This window comes from Dermacentor albipictus, chromosome 1, assembly GCF_038994185.2.
Source record: "Dermacentor albipictus isolate Rhodes 1998 colony chromosome 1, USDA_Dalb.pri_finalv2, whole genome shotgun sequence".
NCBI lineage: Eukaryota > Metazoa > Arthropoda > Arachnida > Ixodida > Ixodidae > Dermacentor > Dermacentor albipictus.
In genome coordinates this window covers 307,295,644-307,318,932 of record NC_091821.1, presented here as the reverse complement: position 1 = coordinate 307,318,932, position 23,289 = coordinate 307,295,644, and the positions used below count along the sequence as shown (strand labels likewise).

The following is a 23,289-nucleotide window of genomic DNA, read 5'->3' as shown; positions in this document are numbered from 1 at the left end:
AAGAGTAGGGGAGACAGCACCGATCCTTGGGGCGTACCCTTACTCCATAGCTCAATTATGGGGGATTCCAGCATTTGGAACCTCATGCAAGCAGTTCTTCCCGTCAGGAAGTCCCTGATGTATCGATATGTCCTAGCTGGTACCTACATTAATCTTGTTCAGCCCTTCCAGGACCGCCTCATGCTTTACGTTATCAAAAGCCTTCGTGAGGTCCAGTCCCAGAATTGATTTTGCATCTTTAGACCTTGAGTCTATTATATCATGTTTGATTTGGAGCATGACGTCCTGCGTACACAAGTGAGGTCGGAACCCGACCATCCCATGTGGCCACAGATCGCCCTGCTCCATAAAGCCCATCAGTCTGGTCTGGACGACGTGCTCCATCAATTTCCCCACGCATGAAGTTAAGGAAATTGGCCGTAAGTTTTCCAATTGCGGAGGCTTCCCGGGTTTTGGTATTAAAATAATGCTTGCAGTTACAATACATTCCAGTTATGACCATCAAAACAAGCAACATTTCTCCATGGTTCAATCAGCAATTACATCGACTTAATAATAAAAAGAAACGACTTTTCAGAATGGCAGACAAAAACAGACTATCGGCTTCGTGGTGTTGCTATAAAAAGTGTGACAAGGAATATCAACAGCTTTTAAAAACTACTCGTCGTCGCTTTTTCAGTCGTGATTTGCCATCTTTGCTAATAAATAACCCTCGGCGCTTTTGGCGCACAATAAATCCCAGCAACCACCCCGTTGTAACTCTTGCTAATAACAATGGTTCTCCTGTTACTGAATCTGAATGTGCTAAGTTATTAAATGATTCATTCTCAACAGTTTTTACTCTTGAGGATATTACTACATGCCCTAGCATTGTTGTTGTTTCGGGTATTAATATGACTGAAATAATAATTGACGAAGATGGTATTTTATCTCTACTTGGAAAATTAAAGACGTCATCTGCATCTGATTATAATGGCTTCAACAACAAAATACTTAAACATATTTCTTCTGGTATCTATCGTTGCTTGGCAGCCATCTTCTCTCTATCAATATCGTCAGGCACAATTCCTCAGGACTGGCTAATAGCAAAAGTAGTGCCCATATTTAATCAGGGGATCGCTCGTCCCCACTTAACTACAGACCTATATCTTTAACTAGTACCATCTGTAAACTCTTGGAACACATTTTACAATCACAAGTAATTACATATTTAGAGGAACACAATATCATCTTCAAATACCAGCACGGTTTTCGCAAGGGCTTCTCATGTGAAACACAACTTGCAGGATTTACTCAGGATTTACACTCATCATTGGACGCCGGCATCCAAATTGACGCCATATTCCTTGACTTCTCAAAAGCGTTCGATCGAGTTCCTCACCACCGACTCTTACTAAAACTTGGACATCTTAATATTCACCCACTTGTTCTGGCATGGGTGCAAGCCTTCCTCTCTAATAGACAACAGTTCACGTCCGTCAATAACTTTGACTCTCCTTTCATCCCAGTCTCATCCGGTGTTCCTCAAGGAAGTGTGCTTGGTCCATTGCTTTTCCTAATTTATGTAAATGACTTACCCTCGTCCCTCAAATCTAGAGTTAGGCTATTCGCTGATGATTGTGTTATTTACCGCAACATCTCTTCTGAAGCTGACTGCCAATCTCTACAATCTGACCTTGACTCCTTAACTTCGTGGTGCACAACTTGACTAATGACACTAAATCCTTCAAAAACTAAGTTGATGTCTTTCTCTAAAAAAGCTTCTCGAATTCCAACGTCTTACTTGCTAAAGAATACTTCAGTGGAACTTACGACCACGTACACATATCTTGGAGTTAACTTTCAGTCTGACCTGTCCTGGAATTACCATATTAACGTCACCCTTGCTTCAGCAAACTGCTCACTTGGGTTTCTTAAACGTAACTTGAAACACACCCCATCGCACTTACCTAAACAGGCTTATATCACTTTAATCCGTCCTAAAATAGAATATGCCTCAGCCATTTGGGATCCCGATCAAGTCTACAATATTAAATACATCGAAGCCCTGCAGAACCGTGCTGTGCGTTTTATTTTTTCGGATTACTCGCGTCACACCAGCGTCACTTCATTGAATCGTGCTGAACTGCATGTGTTATCATGTCGGCGTAAAATCGCTCGCTTATCACTTTTTCATAAGCTCTACCATCATGCATCACTTCGCGAGGACTTCTTTAGGCCACCCCCTGCCATCTTTCCCTGCCGTGGTCACCCTTTTAAAATCGAACGCTTCACGTGTCGCACACTAACTTATGCCAGATCATTCATACCGCGCACCATAACCGAGTGGAATAGCTTGCCATCACACATCGCAACCGTCACCGACATAAATAAATTCCAGAAACTTCTAATCCTTAATGAAAGTGCGTAAACCTTTCTTGTGTCATGTCCCCCCCCCCATTTTTTTCCCCTAAGAATGATGTTAAAAGATGTTCTTGTCCTCTATGTAACATGCATATTTTTTTGGTTATTGTTCCTATTTTTATTGCGGTGTTTTGCCTTTTTTTTTATAGTTTACGCGTTGTATTGTTTACTGATTTGTTGTACATTAATGGTCTGAGTGCTTTCTATGACCCAGATTACCCTCCATTTTTCGTGTGCTTGTGATACATATTCTTCTTAAACACTTCTGATTATTATTACTACCACAATAATCTTATTGGTCTTGTATTATTATCTTTTGTGATTATTGTTTATCAGTTCCCAATTTTTGTTTTGAACTTATTACTCACTTATTACATCTGTATGCGTTACGGCACCGCCCCCCCTATGTAATACTTCCCTGTGAGAGGGCCTTTAGAGGTATTCTGAATAAATAAATAAATAAATATATGTGCTTTCGCTTGAGGGTTATGTGAAAAGTAAGCATATGATATTAACGCTATTAATAATAACAGTAAAACGCGTGGCACTTTTTGTGTTTCACACACTACAAGTGCATAAAAATAATTACGCAGGCCATAGCATGATGAAAACAAATGAATTTTTTGTTTTAGTACACAAGAGGTTTCCCATTGGATGCCACGCCCTTTAAAATTATGAACTTGTTTAATTAATATAAAATAAATTTAAGATACATGGCACCCAAAGATTGTCCTGGTGGAAGAAGCGGATCGATGACCAAACATTATAGGTCTCATAATCCAGTTGGATCAGTTTTTAACAGTTAGGCTAATGTTAGCTAGAACACCATGTATATCCTTAATTGTCACATTTCCAGCTCCTAATCTTCTGCTCCTGGACTCTATTATTCATCTGATTTGCTGTGCGACATAATGTTGGAATGAAATTACATATAAGAATGGAGGTCCGTTTCGTGCAGATAGCCCCTTTTACCAGATAACGTGCAAACAAGGATTCCCAGATGCATTCATGATTCTGAACTGCTGACTAAAGATAAATAAGAATTTATCATATGTGATAAGTTAAAAATTTACAAACTTTATTAGTTTTATTTATTATATTCTTTAGCGACCACCCCCTTACAGCCAGTGCCAAAAGCAAGAAAAGCAAATAATGTTTCTGGTTATTCGTAGGACACTGTCATGGCTTTGTTGTCGAAGCATGAACTCTCGGAATTTTATAAAAAGCTTTATTATGGAGTAGAAGTCTTGTCATAGTTTTGTGCAATATGTAGGCAGGTGGCATATGCTTCTAGAGGGTTGAACTTGTGTTCCTTTGTTGTCTGATGACTGCTCCTGAGATCAAGCGTGCTCTGCAATGGCAGTGTAACATCATGGTGGTCCGATGGTGGGATGGCTAGGGTGTGTCTTATCCAGGTCTCATTTTGACGAAGCACAGTGTGCAAATACTTGATGTTCTGTGGGCCTGCAAAGTGCACAGTGTCTACAGAACCAGTGGTGCAACAAGTAACGTTGCACTGTTTCTTTGGCTGACACAACTTTGCAGGCATTTCACAGTAAAAGAGCAATAATGCATGCTAAGCATTGTGACAGCTCTGAAAACATTGAAAATGATGGGTACTTAGTAAGATTCACAGATGTTATTCATGCATACGGGGTCACCCACTATCATATTGAGAAACATTTTCTCATTAGATTTTGGGGACAACATTCTAGCCATAGCACAAATGGGTTAACAATGTATGTATTGTATGGGTTAATAAACTTTTTTTTAATATTTTGATTTAATAATAATGGGTGCAGCTATGATGTAGGTAAAGCAGTAGATTCCTTTTGTACAAACATTTTTGTAAGAGTTCAGTCATTTCGTAGTCATCATAAATTTTTTCCTCAAAGACTCATATGTCTGTGCAATACCTTGTGGTGTTCTCATCAGCTGTTCTGCAACCAAATCCAGAGTAATATCTTCAGCTGTCTGAGAGAGGCTTTCTTCCCAAGATGCATTCCTGTTTAGAAAGGAATTATAACGCGCCAACACTGTTAACCAGGAACATAGCAGTAACAAAAAGGAGCAAAGGGTGTAGCTGTTTGCTGAAAGGATTACAGTTACTTCAAATCAAATAGGCATTTGTTCAAGTAGAGGCACATCCTAGTGCCAACCATTAGTAATCATCATATCTATGACAATTATAGAACTTTTACTTACAAGTTGTTCGTAGAGTGACAGGCAGTAACTGGAAGCAGATATTGTTGCTAGTGCCTGAAACCCATTGTTTTAAAACTTGACCTCACACTACAGATTCTTAACCTTGCTGCTTTACTGTATTAAGTGCACAGATACTGAAGAAGTCCATGTATGATGAGTACAGCAGCTGTGTTCAGTTTGCTGAACGAAGTTTTGTTTCCCAGCCAAGGAGCATCTAGTTGTGTTTCTGTGCAGTGACACAGCTAGGCTAGAATTTTTTATTTCAAGACCAACTTGAGGGTATTCGTGCTTGTCTATAACAAGCTGTCTCTCGCAAGTCTTGCAAAAAAATTGCAGCAGAACCCACCTCACGATGACTGTCAACAGTAATGCATTACCACTGAATCAATATAGTGATACGATGTACTGACACCGTCAAAACGAGTTATATATGAAGCGTGCACTGCAGCGGGACTCCTCTTTCGTGTGTCCCTAAGAACACTCACCACCATCCAGTGCTGCTGCCGCAAAGCCTGCGCGTGGTCTCCGAAATGCGAGGCATGCTAGCACATGCGAACGCTGAGAAACACATCATGTGACAACCCCAGGCTCCACCCTCATGCTTCGTTCCAGACATGCTGCTCCAGCTAGTGGCACTACTGAGAATTTTGCGTGTGGCCTCCAAGACAAGAAGCATGGCGTGCTGGTGCCTGTGAATGCCGAGAATGGTTTCCTCGCTTGCTGCACACTAAGTGGCACATACTCAGTGACCCAAGTTCATGAAAAACTCGTTGAAAAGTGGCACATAACCAGTTAATTCATGGTGCAGCTCACTAAAGTGTTGGTGTGAAATGCGTTAATTGAAAAGCAGCACATACCCAGTGCATTTGTGGCATGGCCTGCCAATGCATCGGGCTGCTGTCCTTGAGGAATGCATGTGACATGGGTTCGATTCCGTTCAGCATCGGATAAATTTAAGGGATCTTTTTTGTGATTGTAGAGCAGCACATTCCCAGTGGCACATACCTAGTTACCCACTGGCATCAAATTCGTTCAGTGAAGAGTGGCTCACACCTATCGGCACCTACTTGGTGTCCCAAGTTGGCATCCAAGAGGTTCACTGGAGACCAGCACAAACCGAGTGGCACATACTTAGTACTCCAAGTCGACGTCAGAGTTTCTTCGAACAGTGGTAGCTACCCAGTCCCGTGGAACGTATGTACACATTGCCACATACTCAGCGACCCAAGTTAGTCCGATGGTTAGTTTCGAGCCCTGTTACTTCTGCACAGCAGCCCGATGCACTACTCATTCCACCACTGACTACCCAGTGATCCAGGTAGGCAGGAAAATGATTAGATAGAAACATAGATAGATACATACATAGATCACTATCCATTGGAAAGTGCCTGAAGTACTCAAAGAATGATTACTTGTCATCCCTAGCCCATGTGTTGCTTTGGAATTTTGAGTACATAGGTCGGCAAACTCACTCATGAGTTGACTCTCTCAGACTCAGACCGGCCCTTAAGGCTGAGTGGAGCCCAGCTGAGTAGCATTTTAAAGAGTCCGAGTGAGCCCAGTTTAGTAGAATTTCAGAGTCTGAGTGAGCCTGGCTGTGTAGTATTTCGGTGAGTCTGAGTATGAGTGAGCCTAGCCGAGCACAGTTCTGGCCAGACTGAGTCTGAATGAGCCCTAAGCAAAAAATATATCTTGTGTGTGAGTCCATGGGAGTTCTTTTGATTTTGCCGACCTATGGTTGGGCACCACAAATTGGCCAATTTGTTGCACACATCCACTTTTCATTTGTCTTATTTTGCCACACTGTTAGCTGCATAAAGCCTCAGTCCATGTCAGCAAGCAGATGTAGGCACTGAATTGAAGCTTGCACAAACATTAAATCCCATGAATTAATCAGTAGGCTGTTTTGTGTTTGCTTCTTGCATTTACGCAGGACACTTTTTACCTCTCTGCAGTGAGTAATCCAGCCAGCAAGTCCAAGCAGTTGAGCACTCGCTGATCACAATCATGGCTTCCAAGTAGTTCATCTTCCTGGCGTTGAGTAAGCTGCAGTGCATGTGCTATCATATCATTCGCAATGTGAGCACACTCTAGGTTTATCTTTGAGTCAAGTCGAGATCCAAAGAGCTTGTCCAGTTCCTTCGAGCTATGAAGAATGTCGTAGAGTGTAGACAGCAGCACCTGCATGTAAATGAATCTCTCGAGTCATGCCTTCCCACTTCTGTGCATAGTAGACAAAATATACATGTTTTTAGCATCCCACATCAAACCTTTTGCTTCCACTCTTGCTAGACGATGTTTGCTAACAGCACTTCCCCAGAGCAGTCCCCTCGAACACACTTAAGCACTCTTGAAGGCTCCTGGGTGTTTGTGACTTAAGTTCAGGAATAAATGGTCGATGCCAAATCATATACTACGGCATGCATCTTGCTACATTTAATCTTCTGCAGTACCTGCATGGCGGCTGAGTTGCTAGCAGAGACCACACCAACTTTGGAAACAAGCCCATCTAGCCTGGTCAAGCAGGCCAGTAGTGGTGCTGGAAAAGTTGGTACCACAGCCATGGTACATGATAGCAGTTCCACCAACAGGCTCTCCCCTGTAAATCAATTTATGGCATTAAGCTCAAAAGCACGATATTATTTTATTTTTATTTACACTTTACCTACATTGCCACAAGGCATTGCATTGGGAGGGAGGTAGCATGTAACATAATACAAATAACAATACATTGTGGTGCAAGAAACAAATATTTAAACAACACACACACACACATACACACAGACAAACACACACATGTACGTGCATACATACATACATACATACATACATACATAAACACAAACAAACAAGTTATGTAAAAATTACACCAAACATACATCCTCAACAATACATACACGTCAGGAAATACAATTTTATTGGAGTCAACATTGTCACAAGGAAGAGAAGCAAAGGTCATTATTAGTTACGTTAACAACGCCATCTGGAAGCCAGATCCATTCCTGTATTGTTTAAAAAAATGAACAACCATTAATGTATGTTCTGTACGGCTTTTCTAATATATTCTGTGTATTATCTCAATGAAGCAAAACATACTCGTTTCTAAAAGATATTCATGAGGATTAATGGCTGTCTGATTATAATAGATATATACGGTTAAGAAATTTAAGCTGTAGCTTTCGCCTTGTTATTGTCAACAGTGATGTGACGTAATGATATTTTTATAATGTTTTTGTTAAAGAATAATGTATGTGGTGGTCTGTGGTCTTGCTCATGTACTTCACTACCAGAGACCAAAGTAAACACCTGTGTCCATGAAGTCTAATGCTTATAGCCCAGAGGCCATAAGGTCTGCTGCCTACAGAAATGTAGACCAGTGTGACCGAAGGAGACAAACAAAAGAGCCTGAGCAAGAAGGGGAACCAAGGGGCCTCGTCTTTTGTTGGTTACAACCATACGAGCCCAATGGACAATGAATTAAGCCAAGGCAGGCATAAAGAAAATTAAATATTCCTTTAATTGAGATTTAAAAGTAATAACAAAAAGGGAAATGCAAGTGGACGAGAAGACAACTTTGGTTGGAGCCATGCCCGCATCTTCTGCACTGCGTGTGCGATACCTTGTCACTGAGCTGCAGTAGTGGCTGTGCCCTCATCCACTTCCCTGAGTATTTGTGTATGTGTGCTATATCTAGCCTTAGGGGTGCCAGCCAGTGCCACTCACAGCCTTAAATGCCATCTATGGCTATGTCACATGTGTTTTCTCACCTGTGACATTTTGTTTTATGTCTATCCACAATGTGTTGCAATATTTTGCTTTGCCATGATGATATAAAACTTGCTCGCGTGCCATTTCTCACTGTGTGTTTTTAAGTGTTATCTTACCCTGTAGGTTACTTGAAGTTTGGGAGTGCTGCTCGATCTCGTCCCACATTTGATGCAGCCACAAGCACTGCTTCTCTCGAGTACTTGTGAGGATTGGTGTTGCAAGGCTTGCTACAACACTGGTAGGGAAAGTTTGAAATTCGGTTTAAATTCGCTGGCTGATCCGTGAGTAGGATCCTCGTACCTCTGCAGATAAGGCATCAGCAGACCTTGCAGTGACTGAAACCACCAGGCCCTCTGAAACGAACAAAATACTTTGGCATGATGGCATCGCATAAATAAATGCAAGGCATCTTACCTCTGATTTAGCCTTGCCAAGTGATGTGGATTCAAACTCTCGCCACCCATCTAACCTGTTTGGATTTTGAAGATTTTTCGTATCTTTCCTAATTTGATTTTTTTTGCACGGCACCACGTAATTAGAATTAACAGCCATCAGAGAGCACATTCACCATCTCACATTTCTATGAACAGTCAGGAACTCTTCCGCTATACCAAGCAACTTTTTACACTCTTTACAGTGTGTTGTCTGTCTGCAGTTTGTGGAAATAGCCAACAACAGAGAAAAGCTAAACTAGGAAGTCTTATTCTGGTGGCAAGTCTGTTGTGTTGATTAACAATTACCATCTGGTACAGAAAGAGATAAGCCTTGGTTTAAAAAAAAGTAAAAATAATAAACCAGATGGAATGCACTATCATACAATAAAGGAGAGAAAAGTATGCTGAAACCTTAATAGTTACATGACTGCTTGGGAAAGCCTGATCAAGAGACATTGTTCTGTAATACATGTACGCAGAGAATTCATTCAAATGTGGCCATGCACTTTAAGAAACACTGCAATAAGTGATATGAGAACATAAGATAAATTCAATCTGCATTTATTTGCTCTTTTCGGGACTCTGCTCCACACATAACAACTTTTGCATGTAACCAAATCGATCACTGACCAAACTTATGACCTTAGGTTAATTGCAATAACCTTTCATGAAGTGTGAGAAGAAAGGGGGCTAACCAAGGGGTCCGAATTTTGTTAATCATATCATGAGAAGCCAACAAACAAAGACACCAAGGAAAACATAGGGGAAATTACTTGTACTTACTAACTGAATTAAAGAAATTATAAATGAATGGCAATGAAAGTGGATAAAAAAACAACTTGCCGCAGGTGGGGAACAATCCCACATTTTCGCATTACACATGTGATGCTCTACCAATTGAACTACTGTGGCGTGGTTTCCCCGTCCACTTTCTTATGCGTTACTACTAGAACTAACCTTGGGAGTGTCAGCCAGCGCGACCACTCACAAACCTTGGCGGTGGATGTGGAACATCCTTTCTGCCACAGGCGTCATAAGTATGTGATCTTTCTGGGTGAAGGAAAGTGGTCAATAAACCCACACAATATAAATCGCGTAATGCGAAGATGCAGGATCGTTCCCCACCTGCGGCAAGTAGTTTATTCATCCGTTTTCGTTGCCATTAATTTATCATTTCTTTAATTCAATTAGTAAGTACAAGTAATTTCCCCCATGTTTTCCTTGGTGGAGTGTTTGTTGGCCTTTCATGAAAGTGGTCACTCTTGCTGCCACAGTTGTTGCTGTTCATCGTTAAACACACACACACATGCACACACGCACACACACACAGTGCTTCCAGGGTGAAAAGATAGACTTTGATATCAAAATGAATTTTCCACCTCTGTAATGTTTTCCACCTCCAGCTCTACGCGATGGCACAGAGGTAGAGCATCCGCCTCGCGTGCAAGAGGACCATTGTTCGAATCCCGGTGCCGCACAATTTTCCACCGGATTAAAAAAAAAAACATCCACGTGTTGATGAAATTGCATAAACAGGCCTAGAGTGCGGCCTGATCCCGATGACCAGAACCGGTTACGCACTCCCTCACCAGAGCAGGATTGGCCACCCTGGTGCAGTACTTGGCCACAACCTCCTATATGAATACAACAATCAAACCCCGGCCCTCAGTCCCCAGCGGCTGCAAATCAACTGGCCACGGCGGTGGTCAGACCTGTGACACTGCAGAGGGTGCAGAGGGTAACCAAAAGTGGATGCGGAGGAGCCCGAATGGCGAGACTAGAAATGAAATTGACTTTATACTCTGCGCTAACCCTGGCATCATAGAAGATGTGGACGTGCTCGGCAAGGTGCGCTGCAGTGACCATAGGATGATAAGAACTTGAATTAGCTTAGCCTTGAGGAGGGAATGGAAGAAACTGGTACATAAGAAGCCGATCAATGAGTTAGCAGTAAGAGGGAAAATAGAGGAATTCCGACTCAAGCTACAGAACAGGTATCCAGCTTTAACTCAGGAAGACGACCTTAGTGTTGAAGCAATGAATGACAATATTATGGGCATCATTAAGGAGTGTGCAATAGAAGTTGGTGGTAACTTTGTTAGACAGGATACCGGTAAGCTATCGCAGGAGACGAAAGATCTGATTAAGAAATACCAATGTATGAAAGCCTCTAACCCTACAGCTAGAATAGAATTCGTAGAACTTTCCAAGTTAATCAACAAGCGTAATATAGCTGACATAAGGAAATATAATATGGATAGAATTGAGCATGCTCTCAGGAATGGAGGAAGCCTAAAAGCAGTGAAGAAGAAACTAGGAATAGGCAAGAATCAGATGTATGCATTAAGAGACAAAGCCGGCAATGTCATTACTAATATGGATAAGATAGTTCAAATGGTTGAGGAGTTCTATATAGATTTATACAGTACCAGTGGCACCCACGACGATAATGGAAGAGGGAATGGTCTAGAGGAATTCGACATCCCACAAGTAACACCGGAAGAAGTAAAGAAAGCCTTGGGAGCTATGCAAAGAGGGAAGGCAGCTGGGGACGATCAGGCAACAGCAGATTTGTTGGAGGATGGTGGGCAGATTGTTCTAGAAAAACTAGCCACTTTGTATATGCAATGTCTCATGACCTTGAGCATACCAGAATCTTGGAAGAACGCCAACATAATCTTGATCCATAAGAAACGGGATGCTAAAGAAAAACTATAGACCGATCAGCTTACTGTCCATTGCCTACAAAGTATTTACTAAGGTAATCGCAAATAGAATCAGGAACACCTTAGACTTCTGTCAGCCAAAGGAGCAGGCAGGATTTCGTAAAGGTTACTTAACAACAGACCATATTCACATTATCAATCAGGTGATTGAGAAATGTGCGGAATATAACCAACCCTTATATATATCTTTCATTGATTACGAGAAAGCGTTTGATTCAGTCGAAACCTCAGGAGTCATGCAGGCATTACGGAATCAGGGTGTAGACGAGCTGTATGTAAAAATACTGAAAGATATCTACAGTGGCTCCACAGCCACCATAGTCCTCCAGAAAGAAAGTAACAAAATCCCAATAAAGAAGGGCATCAGGCAGGGAGATACGATCTCTCCAATGCTATTCACAGCGTATTTACAGGAGGTATTCAGAGACCTGAATTGGGAAGAATTGGGGATAAGAGTTAATGGTGAATACCTTAGTAACTTGTGATTCGCTGATGATATTGGCTTGCTTAGTAACTCAGGGGACCAACAGCAATGCATGCTCACTGACTTGGACAGGCAAAGCAGAAGGGTGGGTCAAAAAATTAATCTGCAGAAAACTAAAGTAATGTTTAACAGTCTCGGAAGAGAACAGCAGTTTACAATAGGTAGCGAGGCATTGGAAGTGGTAAGGGAATACATCTACTTAGGGCAGGTAGTGACCGCGAATCCAGATCATGAGAGTGAAATAGTCAGAAGAATAAGAATGGGCTGGGGTGCTTTTGGCAGACATTCTCAGATCATGAACAGCAGGTTACCATTATCCCTCAAGAGAAAAGTGTAAAACAGCTGTGTCTTACCAGTACTCACCTATGGGGCAGAAACCTGGAGGCTTATGAAAAGGGTTCTGCATAAATTGAGGACGATGCAACGAGCTATGGAAATAAGAATGATGGGTGTAACGTTAAGGGATAAGAAAAGAGCAGATTGGGTGAGGGAACCAATGCGAGTTAATGACGTCTTCGTTGAAATCAAGAAAAAGAAATGGGCATGGGCAGGGCATGTAGTGAGAAGGGAAGATAATTGATGGCCATTAAGGGTTACAGACTGGATTCCAAGAGAAGAGAAGCACAGCAGAGGGTGGCAGAAAGTTAGGTGGATGGATGAGATTAAGTTTGCAGGGACAACATGGCCACAATTAGCACATGACCAGGGTAGTTAGAGAAATATGGGAGAGGCCTTTGCTTTGCAGTTGGCATAGCCAGGCTGATGACGATGGTGATGATGGTGATGTAAGCATTCCATTGGAGGGTGCTTGGTCTTGTCTACACGGTGGAACTCATCATGGGCTTTGGTCAGGAAATGCAATTCAGCACAGAGCTGACAGATGCTTTAGCGCATGTCTGCTTGTATGCAGTAAGTTCCCTAGGTTTACGACTGCATCAACTCATAGAATGACAAAAAGTAACTGTGACACTTTCTCATAAAACACCTGACACTACTGATATATCATGGTGCTACAGTGCTTGCCTGGCAGTACATAAACACACTGTGCATGAGCTTATTTACAGCACAAAACGAGTGAGAAATGGATATTGCAAGTTGGCGATTACTTGCCCCACCACTATCTCTGCATTTCTGTTTTATCAGAATCGTAAGCAGTTACAACTTCAATCTGAGCTTGGCTTCTCTATTACCTATCTGCAAGTGAAAGCAACACTTACTTTTCGACAACACTCACCAGTACACTGGTGAGTTCACCTTCGTGGTGGTCACACAGCATGAGTATACTGAGCAGGGCATTCAACAAGTGCTGCTCTTCATCTGCAACTTCATAAGATTTGGCTTGGCTGGCTGCCTGAGAAGCCAAGAGTGTGGACAGTGTGCCCTCTGCTGCTGTCAGGCACTGCAAGATATGGCAGTAACTTCATTTATTATTTTTGCTCGCTAATGTTGTAAACAGCATAGTCAAGGCTTTACCAACTTTTTTTAACTCTAGCTTGTGCCGTTGAACCTAAGAATAAGTTTCATAATTCTCAAAGCTTATTGCGGAGAACATTGAAAAGACCTTGTTTGAGTCTGCTGTTTTCCTGAATAATACATATCCAGCATAACAATGAGATCCTATCCTATCCTGTTTACAAATAAAGAAACACCTCAAAACTAGCCTTCAATGTGATTGTTCCTCAAGATGCTTTATGCATGCAAGAAATAGGATATGACAAACCTGTAGTTCATGCTATACAAGTAAAGAAAGTTAGGGAAGAGGAACTATTTCCACTGCATTTACAACAGCTTGTTCATAGGGCACCAAGATGGAAGCCAGTTCACACTGGGACAAAAACTGAGTTGTACATCCTTGTCTTCCCTGTGATGGAGAGTGGGGGGCAGTTTTTTTAGTGTCTCCTGTAGTTTATAGGCATGTTCTTTTGATAGTATTGCAACCTTAACAGGGATGTGCAGATATTCATAATTTTGTGTACCAATCAAGTAGTCTTTGCTACTCCATTTATATTCAATCCATATTCAATTTGTGAATGAATTATTTGAAGTTGTCGAATATGCACTTAGGCATTGATAGAAAGAGTAAGAACACTTATTGGAGTCTGCCAGGAGAAAGCCAGGTGCAAGTAGTGACTGTTCCAAATGATTCTGCTACAGGGTAGCCATAGCTCCTGTAAAGAGGCACCAGTTACTGAGCAAGTGCATGGAGTAATTAAATTATAATCAAGGATTTCCAGTCAGTTGATGAAAGTGCCTTGCCTTTTCACAGCCAACAAATTTGTTTTTATGATACACACGAAGAAAATCGCTATTTGGACAATCTCGTCATGTTTGCACCTCTTTAAAATGATCCATGACGCTGTAACACATTGCTTCATCAACATATGGTGAAGTGCTCTTCTTGTATTTCATACCATCATTGTCATGATGCACCAGATGCAATAACTTTTCAATTCAGAAGTACATGTTGCTGGGCTAGTTGGTTCATATTGCTGAGTGGACCATAAATATGATCGCTTGGCGAAAACAAGGAAGGATGGAAAGGAACAAGGGGAGCGCCAGAGGGTGCGCTCCCCTTCTTCCTTTCCATCCTTCCTTGTTTTCTCCAAGCGATCATATTTATGGTCTACTCAGCAACCTTTCAATTGTTTCCAATTTACAAATTCCTCAATTGACAAGAAGTTCAGTTGTGAATGGCAGTGTATATATGAAATACAGGAAATAAGCCTTCCTCTTTATTTCTTTACCAAAAGGACTCCACACAACTTTTATATTTTGCTTTGATTAAATATTTAAGAAAAATAGTAAGTATTCAATTTAACATTCAATGGGTATTCCTATCTAATATTACTACTTGATTCTATTTGGAAACTAACACAAATGAGCCTTAATCAGACTCATTCTGTGTAAATTGCCGCCACTGAAGCCAACCCATTACTCGTAAATTCACATTGCTCACTCTAATAATGCAGAGAGCAGGAACAAGTGGCACACCAACAGAGACAAAACCACAGCAAAGGACACAGGGCATGTGTGACCACCTTTGCTGCGATGTTGTCTCTGTTTGCTTTGGTCTCGTTTTATTCCAAGAATGTCTCTGTGTGTTACAACTTTCTAGATATAAACCACCGAGTTCAGTAACATGTGCAATGAACACAATTTTCGTCATCTCATAAATATATTATGCAGCAAACGATATAGTATTGCAAGGATAGAAGGCCTCTTAATTCTGGCACCTGTGGCAGCAGTACTTGTACTTCTTCCCATTTTCTGGAGAATAAATATGCCCTTGTATTTCATGCATTCTGCATGTAGGATACATGAGAAGACAGATATCACTTGCTATTATATGAATAGACATATCTAAAGCACAAAGCAATGATTACACAAAAAGTACACCAAACCACTAAGTAACCCTTTATGGACTGTAGGTATCGTGAGCAGATGCTGTCTAGTAGTGAGCATCAGTGATAGTTAGTAATGTGATGTAACATTCATTCTGGCCACTTAAATTAGCATTTGCACCAGGAAAACCTGTCATTGCAGTGGTTAAGAGGCTTGCGATGTACCTGATGCCGAGCAAGAAAGAGGTATCACATAATATTGCAATACTTGCCTTGTGTCTCTTTATTTTCACCAGGAATCTCTGACTTGAGTCAGACACCAGGCTGCATACAAAGTTTTTATGTACAGTTGGCATCACCCTTGTGTAGAGTGTGGGAACGGTGGCCACCAGGCTGCTCCGGAGGCAGCCAGCGACGTCTAGCGTTAGCTGCTGGGGTTCAGATAAGAAGTGTCTGGGCCACTACTGAACAACTGAACCACTACAGAACGCTACTACTGAACGTTATGCGTGACTGGCTGGCTGCGGAGCGCCCTGGTGACCATCATTCCCACGCTCTGCACAAGAGTGAGGCTGGCTGTACTCTTCGGCCTTATGATGTTGTGTTTGTGGGTGGACTGTGTGGAGGAGACCCTTACTTAAGCAACTGGCAACACAATGTCACTATATAAAGACAAGACACAAAATTAAAACGAAAACAAACTGAAAATAGGCATCTCTCTCTCTACTCTCTGGGTGTAGATATGACAGTACCATGGTACAATAAGCAATGGATCATCTACTTGTCCATTGCCGTGTGCTCGGGAAGTGAAGAAGTAACGAGTCAGGGAAGAAGTTGATACTTTGGAAGGCCTTGGGGGCCACGTGCAAGTGCTTTGCGAGTTTTGCATATCCAACTAGCCACAGACATTCTGCTTGCCTGTAGGAGCAGCAGTGGGTGCGGTCTCTCACTGGCCAGGCACAAGGCCAATGGAAGCCAGATTCGGGTGTTTGTAGGGAGCTGTGCCCAGGGAGGACCAGGGAACAGGGAAGGCTGTATGAAGCAGAGCCAAGGGGCCTGTTGGTGTGGCTGTTGTGGATCATGTTTGTTGTCAGGCTGCTGTTCATCATGCTGCTGTGCTGTGGCAGAGTCTTTTATGGATACTGAGGTGAACAGAGCATTGCAGTGCCTATGAAGTTCAGCAATGGGTCCTGCTGCAACTGGGCTTGCCTACAGAAAGGAACAAGGAGCTGAATCCAGTGAATAAGATTTCAAATGTAGCTTTTCAGAAAAAAATCAATTTTGCCAGTTTAGTCAAGCATAGACAGTGATAGTATTATACTATGGAAACCCGATTATAAGACTTTGAAGGTGACCACGCAAAACCGTCTTATAATCTGGGCATCGTATAATTGAAAAACGAAAAATGTAGGCAGTGACCTTCAGTTCCTCCCCCCCCCCCCGCCCCCCGAAAAAAAAAAAACGGGCACAGATTGCCTGATAAGCTTGCAGCACAAACCTGCACCACTCTAAGGAGTGGGCAAATCTTTATTCTCAGCTTCAAAAAAAATCTGTGATATTCTTCTGGACATTTGGCCAGCCGCAACGCATCAGCTTCCTCTCAACAACTGCAACGTCTGGCAGCAAGTTGCAGACATCGTTGTGCGTGCACGCACGCACGCACGCGCGCGCGCGCGCGCACACACACACACACACACACACACACAAGCCAAATCTTGTCGATACTGCACAACACGTCCGCGTAAGTCAGAATGGACGCGTTCTGCAGTTATCTTCGTCGTCTGAGATGGAGCCAGCTTTCCTTGGGCGGTGTTCTTGGGCGATCCATTTCAAAGATAGTTTCGCTCTCGCAAAATTTCGCATAACTTGGCACCGGAAGCGTCCCAGACAGTTGTTTATAGTGCTTTTCCAAGCTCGTTTATCAGTGTCGAGAGCACTATCGGCCGTATGCTTCGAGGGGTTCGGTACCAGGACAAGCCGAGGCTCGTGAAAGCGAAACAGTGATCGCACGAGATCATGTCACCTTGAGCTTGTTTGAGCTTGAGTACTTACATTAATGTACTTACATTGTACATTAGATAGGTACAATGTACAAGAAGTAAAACGAGGTGTTGCTCAAAACTGCATCAGTTGTCACCTTTACAAATTAATAAGACATGAATACACTTACACAATGTACACAGAAAATGGAAAACAAATGATCAAAACAATAAATACACTGAACAGCGTATGAAGAAATGTTAAAAAGTAGTACATGATGGATATTTACATGTAAATGTTGCGTAAAAGTTCCTGAAAGGTTGCAAAATTCATTTGATTAGCAATGTGTAATGGCAGGTTATTCCATGCAACAAATGTTTGGGGAACTTATGTGTTTTATCTTGAAGATATGGTCTGTACGTGGAAAGAAGGCTGTCACTGGTTCGAAGATACGGTGAAGGTGCAGATGATGTTAAAGTTTGTACAGCAGCGAAAGGCGGGCAATTCTGCAGTGATGAGATAAGGCATCAAGCTATGTGCGAGCTTTTAGTGCCGAAATGCTAGTATAGAGTGAATAATCAGAAAAAATGAAACAGACCGTGCGGTTTTGCAGTGATTCGATTTCTTGGGTGCTATATGTTTGACAAGGATCTCAGACAGCTGATGCATACCCAATTTTGGAGCGTATTAATTTGATGTATGCTAGTCTGCATAGTTTAGCTGGAGCATGCTTAAGGTTGCGTTTGAGGAGGCCTAATGAGCGGTTAGCTGATGCCAACGTCAGCAGATATGATGATGCCACGTTAGATCAGACTAAGTGAACACCAAGGTACTTACATGAAGTTGTAAGTTCAATTATGTTGTTATTTATTACGTACAATGTTGGAATGCGGTGGTTGTGCCTAGTAAATGATAATAAATTCGTTTTAGCTGTATTAGGAGTCATCAGCCATGTTGAACACCATGTGTTGATAGCGTTAAGATCAGTTTGAAGAGTATTTTTGTCGTTGTCACATGGAATTCATCTATACTGTCACATGGTGGTGACGTTAAAGAACACAGTAGCAATACTGTGAAGGACTAAACTAACTTTTATTGGGCGAACCTGTGCCCACAAGACAGGCTATACTTATAGCACAACGATAGCGGCGAACACGGTCGGCGATCGTCGAAAATCTGATCAACGGGTCAAGCGCGTTGGCTTTTATACATCAATTGTTGAATGTTCCAGACTAATCGTTGAGATCCGCGTGCCTTCCACAAAGTTCTACACCATTCGCGTCAGATGATGAAATCAGATAACATAAGGTTCGGCGACAACAGACAGCGGATAGAAGCATCGATAACTTTCCAGAAACTTCGGATACATGCAGGCGCGTACCGCACTGTGCGATAACATTTGTTAGGCGGCGAAACATGGTCGCCCGATAAAGATAAGTACACGTGTCAATATATTACGCAGTCATCGGCAAAAAGTCTGATGTGGGAAGACACACAGTTAGGCAAGTCATTAATATAGATTAAGGAAAGTAAAGGGCCAAGAACGCTGCTCTGCGGAACACCCCGGAGGTTACTTTGATAGAAGAGGAATTGCTGTTGTTAACAGACGTGTATTGTACTGTGGATGAGAGGAAATCCTTAAACCATCCAATAACGGTTGGGTGTATGTTAAGGTTCATTAGCTAATAAGCATTAATGAGAAGATAGCTGTAGTCATCATTAAACTTAATAAGAGGTATAGATTGAAGGTAGTACAAGCCTGTTCTCCAAGATTCAGTCAGGATGATGATGAAGCAGACCAGTTTTATGAAGATGTTGAATTAGCGATGACAAAAGTGCAAACTCAGTATACTGTAGTAATGGGCGACTTCAATGCAAAAGTGGAAAAGTGGGGAAAAAGCAGGCTGGGGAACAAGCAATTGGCAACTATGGCTTTAGGAATGCTAGAGGAGAGACGCTGGTAGAATTCACAGAAAGGAATAAGCTTCGAATAATGAACACCTTTTCCAGGAAGCATAGCAACAGAAAGTGGACCTGGAAAAGCCCTAATGGTGATACAAGAAATGAAATTGATTTCATACTTTCTGCTGATCCCAGCATAGTGCAGGATGTAGAAGTGTTAGGTAGGGTAAAGTGCAGTGATCATTGGTTGGTGAGGGCTAGGATTCACCTCAATTTGAAGAGAGAAAGAGTAAAATTGGTCAAAAAGAAACATGCCAACCTAGAGGCAGTGAGGGTAAAAGCAGACAAATTCAGGGTGGTACTTGCAAACAAATATGCAACCTTAGAACAGAGAGGTGAAGATGACATAGAGCTAATGAATGAAACCGTAACTAGGCTGGCTTCAGAGGCATCAATTGAAGTGGGAGGCACGGTACCAAGGCAACCAGTAGGCAAGCTCTCCCAAGTAACTAAGGGCCTAATAAAGAAACGACAAAGAATGAAAGTGTCCAACTCAAGAGATAAGATAGAATTCGCGGAACTGTCAAAACTGATCAACATGGCGAAAATAAGTGATATTCGAAACTGTAATGTGAGAAAGAATGAATAAGCCGTAAAAGATGGATGCAGCCTGAAATTAGTGAGAAAGAAACTTGGCATAGGACAAACCAAGATGTATGCACTGAAAGATAAGCAGGCTAATATCATCAGCAATCTCGAAGATACAGTAAAAGCAGTGGAAGACTTCTATACTGGCCTGTACAGTACCCAGAGGAGTCAGGATACCTCAATTAGAAACAGTAATGAACAGGATACAAAAACTCCTCCTATAGCTAGTGATGACGTCACAAGGGCCTTGCAAGACATGAAACGAGAAAGAGCGGCAGGAGAAGATGGAATAACAGTCGATTTAATCAAACAAAGATGGAGGAGACATAATGCTTGGAAAACCGGCGGCTCTTTATACAAAGTGTCTATCGAGTGCAAGGGTCCCAGAAAACTGGAAAAATGCAAACATTATACTAATCCACAAAAATGGAGACATTAAAGAACTGAAAAATTATAGGCCCATTAGCTTACTCCCAGTATTATATAGAATATTTACCAAAATAATCTCCAATAGAATAAGGGCAACACTGGGCTTTAGTCAACCAAGGGAACAGGCTGGCTTTAGGAAGAGGTACTCTACAATGGGTCATATCCATGTGAATAATCAGGTTATCGAGAAATCCACAGAGTACAATAAGTCTCTCTATATGGCTTTCATAGATTACGAAAAAACATTTGATTCAGTAGAGATACCAGCAGTCATAGAGGCATTACGTAATCAAGGAGTACAGAAAGCTTACGTAAATACCTTGGAAAATATCTACAGAGGTTCCACAGCTACCTTGATTCTACAAAAGAAAAGCAGGAAGATACTTACAAAGAAAGAGGTCAGACAGGGAGACACAATCTCTCCAATGCTATTCACTGCATGTTTGGAAGAAGTATTCAAGCTATTAAACTGGGAAGGCTTAGGAGTAAGCATCGACGGCAAATATCTCAGCAACCTTTGGTTTGCCAATGACATTGTTCTATTCAGCAACAATGCAGACGAGTTACAACAAATGATTGAGGACCTTAACAGAGAGTGTAAGAGTGGGGCTGAAGATTAATATGCAGAAGACAAAGATGATGAATAGCCAGGCAAAGGAACAAGAGTTCAGGGTCACCAGTCAGCCTCTAGAGTCTGCAGTGTGAAGGAGTATGTTTACCTAGGTCAAATAATCACAGGGAACCCTGATCGTGAGAAGGAAATTCATAGAAGAATAAAAATTTGTTGGATCACATACGGCAGACATTATCAGCTCCTAACTGGAAGCTTACCATTATCATTGAAAAGGAAGGTGTACAATCAGTGCATTTTACCAGTGCTGAAATATGGGACAGACTTGGAGACTGACAAAGAAGCTTGTGAACAAGTTAAGGATCGCGCAAAGAGTGATGGAACAAAGATTGCTAGGTATAACATTAAGAGACAGAAAGAGAGTGGTTTGAATCAGAGAGCAAACGGGTATAGCCAATATTCTAATTCGCATTAAAAGAAAAAAATTGAGCTGGGCAGGTCATGTAATGCGCCGGTTAGATAACTGTTGGACCATTAAGGTTACAGAATGGGTTCCAAGAGAAGGAAACACAGTGGAGGATGGCAGAAGACAAGGTGGAGCGATGAAATTAAGAAATTTGCAAACACTAGTTGGTATTGGTTGGTGCAGGACACGGGTAATTGGACATCACAGGAAGAGGCCTTCGTTCTGCATTGGACATAAAACAGGCTGCTGTTGCTGCTGATGATGATGAACAGCAGCTTGCGTGTACTCATCACTATAAATCATCAAATTGTAGAACATATGCAAACTAATTCAATTTTGTGCCCCAGCTTGTCGGAGAGATTTCAATTGCTGGTGGTGTTGCTGGGAAGGTATAATGCAAATTCTGAAGTATACTGCTTAAGTCTCATAAGTACCTAACCAGTCCCGGGCAATGAAGTGGACTTTCAGTCCTTGCATTTTGGGTGAGAGCAAGAACAATGATCTGCAAGCACAGCTGCCCTTTCTTAAAAATAATACACTGTAGGTTTTTTTTTTTTACATCTAGCATCAACAAGAAGCTATAAACTGGCTGATGACTACATTACCACATTTGTTTTTCCCCTTGATTTATTTATGAGTTCATCACATTCATTTCTAAATATATTAATTAACATAACACTCTGCAACATGTGTACAGGTAAACTGGCAATATGTGTGTAAGCAAAAGGAGCTGAACTCACAGGCAACCCGAGGAGTTCTTGGGTGTTGCTGCACACTAAGAAAAGTGCATCATATGCACTGTGCAGAACTAATCTTAGTTCAGGCTCCTCGGACAACATTTTCAGTGATCTTGCCTGCCTGCAGTAAAGAAGGCATGTGAACATTACAAGCTGGTGCGCTAGAGGCAGCTGTGTCCTTATAGCATCTTTCAAAGTGCTAAACTGCCATTCTATGTTTTTGTTTTAATTGCAAGAAGTGAGTAAGTCAAATTTGTTCTTATGCCTTGTTAATGAACATAACGGCAGGATTAGATTTGTACAAAAAGTAAAGAAGGCACAGAGTGCTTATATTACCCTTTCAATTAATCAGTCAATGCTTTAATTATGACCAATTTTTAACTGCTTAATCATAATAAATCACAATAAGATCATTAAAGCTGGGATGGTGAGTACTGATTTGTTGTTTCAAATAGGATTTTAAATAAAGAAAGAAGAAAGACGAAGCAGAGAATGAGAACTACTACTGCTGCTGCTATTGACCTTCTTCAAAGCAATCATGTGGGCACTGCCATGTTTGATCACCTAGTACCACATCCACTGCTTGCCTCAGCTGCCTCTGTGTTTGCAATGGGTATACATTATCCAGGTGCGGCTCTGCAAACCTCTGTTTCGGCAGATATCGTAGACGGTGACTAGGTGGGTGACGCACGAAGCTTTGGCTACAACTTCAAAGTACATGTAAGCGCTTTCAGAGCTCATTACGCTTTGCTCAAACGGCACGAGCAGCATGTACAATGGTAGTAATAAAAGCGGTGCTAAAAATGTATTCCAAGCTATCCTAACTGTCCGCTTGTGAACTGAATTAGTATCAGTGTGTTTAGCTCTTTGTTCTTTATTCAGTAGATACATTTAAGCAGCGGCTTGTCACGTTTCTGAATCAGAAAAGTTCACTGGGTGGTCATTATCTCATTTTTTATTTTCTGCCTGATCGCTTACTATATGCCAAGAAGCGGCATTTCTCCCTTTGTCACCGTATAACAAGCGATACTCACTCGTGCACATGATCTGGGGTTCATGTCCTTTCCTAGGAGGTTAGCACTACAATGCTGGCAGATGAGTGAATTTTTTTTTTATCCATATGGGAAGCCATGCAACTCGAAGAGCTGGCAACACAGGCAGTCCTTATGTAGCAGCAATCCATGAGATTGGACAC

The 23,289-nt window shown here is 41.8% G+C and overlaps 1 protein-coding gene across 5 annotated transcripts in view; it reads right to left on the bottom strand.

Moving 5' to 3' along the window:
- Positions 1–3,614: 3,614 nt before the first annotated feature.
- The window catches only part of LOC135907248 (uncharacterized), a 29,122-nt gene continuing 9,447 nt past the window's right edge, over positions 3,615–23,289 (bottom strand). For 2 of the 5 annotated variants that reach the window (XM_065438938.2, XM_065438936.2), the window contains 10 exons: positions 22,098–22,215; positions 16,280–16,570; positions 13,238–13,419; positions 8,791–8,845; positions 8,677–8,729; positions 8,493–8,611; positions 7,062–7,207; positions 6,554–6,789; positions 4,320–4,408; positions 3,615–3,867 (listed from right to left, as the gene is read on the bottom strand). In XM_065438938.2, coding sequence (XP_065295010.2) covers positions 3,635–3,867; positions 4,320–4,408; positions 6,554–6,789; positions 7,062–7,207; positions 8,493–8,611; positions 8,677–8,729; positions 8,791–8,845; positions 13,238–13,419; positions 16,280–16,570; positions 22,098–22,215 — 1,522 coding nt within the window. In that variant the 3' untranslated portion in view covers positions 3,615–3,634. Of the gene's footprint in view, positions 3,868–4,319; positions 4,409–6,553; positions 6,792–7,061; positions 7,208–8,492; positions 8,612–8,676; positions 8,730–8,790; positions 8,846–13,237; positions 13,420–16,279; positions 16,571–22,097; positions 22,216–23,289 lie in introns of those variants that run through there. The other 3 variants (XM_065438937.2, XM_065438940.2, XM_070531520.1) reach the window with 3 other exon arrangements.